The sequence below is a fragment of the Sphaeroforma arctica genome (genome assembly GCF_001186125.1).
Source record: "Sphaeroforma arctica JP610 unplaced genomic scaffold supercont1.7137, whole genome shotgun sequence".
NCBI classification, from domain to species: Eukaryota; class Ichthyosporea; order Ichthyophonida; genus Sphaeroforma; species Sphaeroforma arctica.
In genome coordinates, this window is record NW_014033421.1 from 1 (window position 1) to 1,496 (window position 1,496).

At 40.3% G+C, this 1,496-nt stretch overlaps 1 protein-coding gene across 1 annotated transcript; it reads right to left on the bottom strand.

The window, feature by feature from the left end:
* Nucleotides 1-54: 54 nt before the first annotated feature.
* SARC_15984 (hypothetical protein) lies at nucleotides 55-237 on the bottom strand (the record flags this gene model as incomplete). The annotated part of the gene is made up of 1 exon (XM_014289902.1): nucleotides 55-237. A coding segment is annotated over one exon (183 nt), but the record flags the coding sequence as incomplete, so codon positions are not given.
* Nucleotides 238-1,496: the final 1,259 nt, after the last annotated feature.

A 1,496-nucleotide genomic window follows, 5' to 3' on the forward strand; every position in this document is an offset into this window, starting at 1 on the left:
AACATACATACATACGTACGTACGTACATGTATATATATATATATTATATATACTTACATCTCAGCTGTGCATATGGTAGAGTAGAGGCCGGCTGCCACATCGTACTGCTCCGCACGGTACAATATCTGTGCCTTGAGCTCAGACAGGTCGTAGTCGGGAGTGGGTTGGGCTGAGTTGGCATCTACGATAGACAGAGCCTCATCCAGGCGGAACAGCCGGTACAGGCAGTAAGCTCTCTGTAAACCAAGTTTACAACAAAGTTTATAAGCAAGTTTACAAACAAGTTTATACACGGGATATGAATGTTCAATTTTGAATGTCCGGCGATGGCAGACCTTTTCACTCGGATACATGAAAACTATAGGCTGACGCGGTCCTATATACATTCACCATCAACTATAAATAGAAGTCTCGTTCAAGCAAACCGTAGGAGAAGATCTGTACGCTTTATGTAAACCACGTATATACAAGTGTCTTAATCAACCACGTTTGAAGTTTTATAAACCACGTTTATATACGAGTCGGTTGATGTTACGATACAGAAAGGCAATGAGCCTCATGCGAACAAAAAATGTCCAACCAGTTCAAAGATTGGTTGTATGTAAATGAAATACGTCTGCATGACATACGTTATATGCACAGGAATGAGAACGATTGGGAATATGTTATACAGGCATGTCAACAATTACCTACTTCCTAATAGCGAATGCGCGGAGCACCATCCTCCCTACCTATGTCCCTAGCTACACTAAAGTGGTCTGTGTGTAGCTATTTCAGTATTTGCTACAACACGAGTGCCGTATAGGTCATACACTCTACTCACAAGCATACTCATACCTACAAACAAGCACACCCTGCACCCGAATTAACGGTTTTAGGGCTGAAAACCCCCTAACCCTACATGCTACTGGTCACGTATACATACCACACCACACAGAACAGGCCCACGCACCCCACATACTTGAAAGACGAAATGATTTGCCCACTTTGCGTTGGAGTCCATGAGCTCCAGCGCCCCCTCGAATTGATTCAGATTCACCAGACAGTACAACTTAGCCACCACCACCTCGACATCATCAGGCGTTTTCAAGGACACTGTTATATAGGAGAGAAGGATGGCGTTAGAGCTAGCTTGGGATTGGATAGGAAAGATGTACAAACGGTAGAGATTGAGATTGATGTATCGCCATGGGTGATTACTGAGATTTTTCAGGTTGGGCATGCAATACCACACCAACATCTGTAGATTACAGTATATATATGTATATATATATATATGGATCGAAAGATGAATGGTGTAGAGAATAAATATGTAGATAGAACAAAAATATAACTACGAATACCCATGATAAATAACCGTGTACGTTCTAATGACAGGATAAACGTATACACGTATAGCTATAAATATATATATATATATATGTAGGTATATATACATAAAATATATATTTGTATATCTATATGTATGTCTGTAAATCAATATTCGTACTTAGCA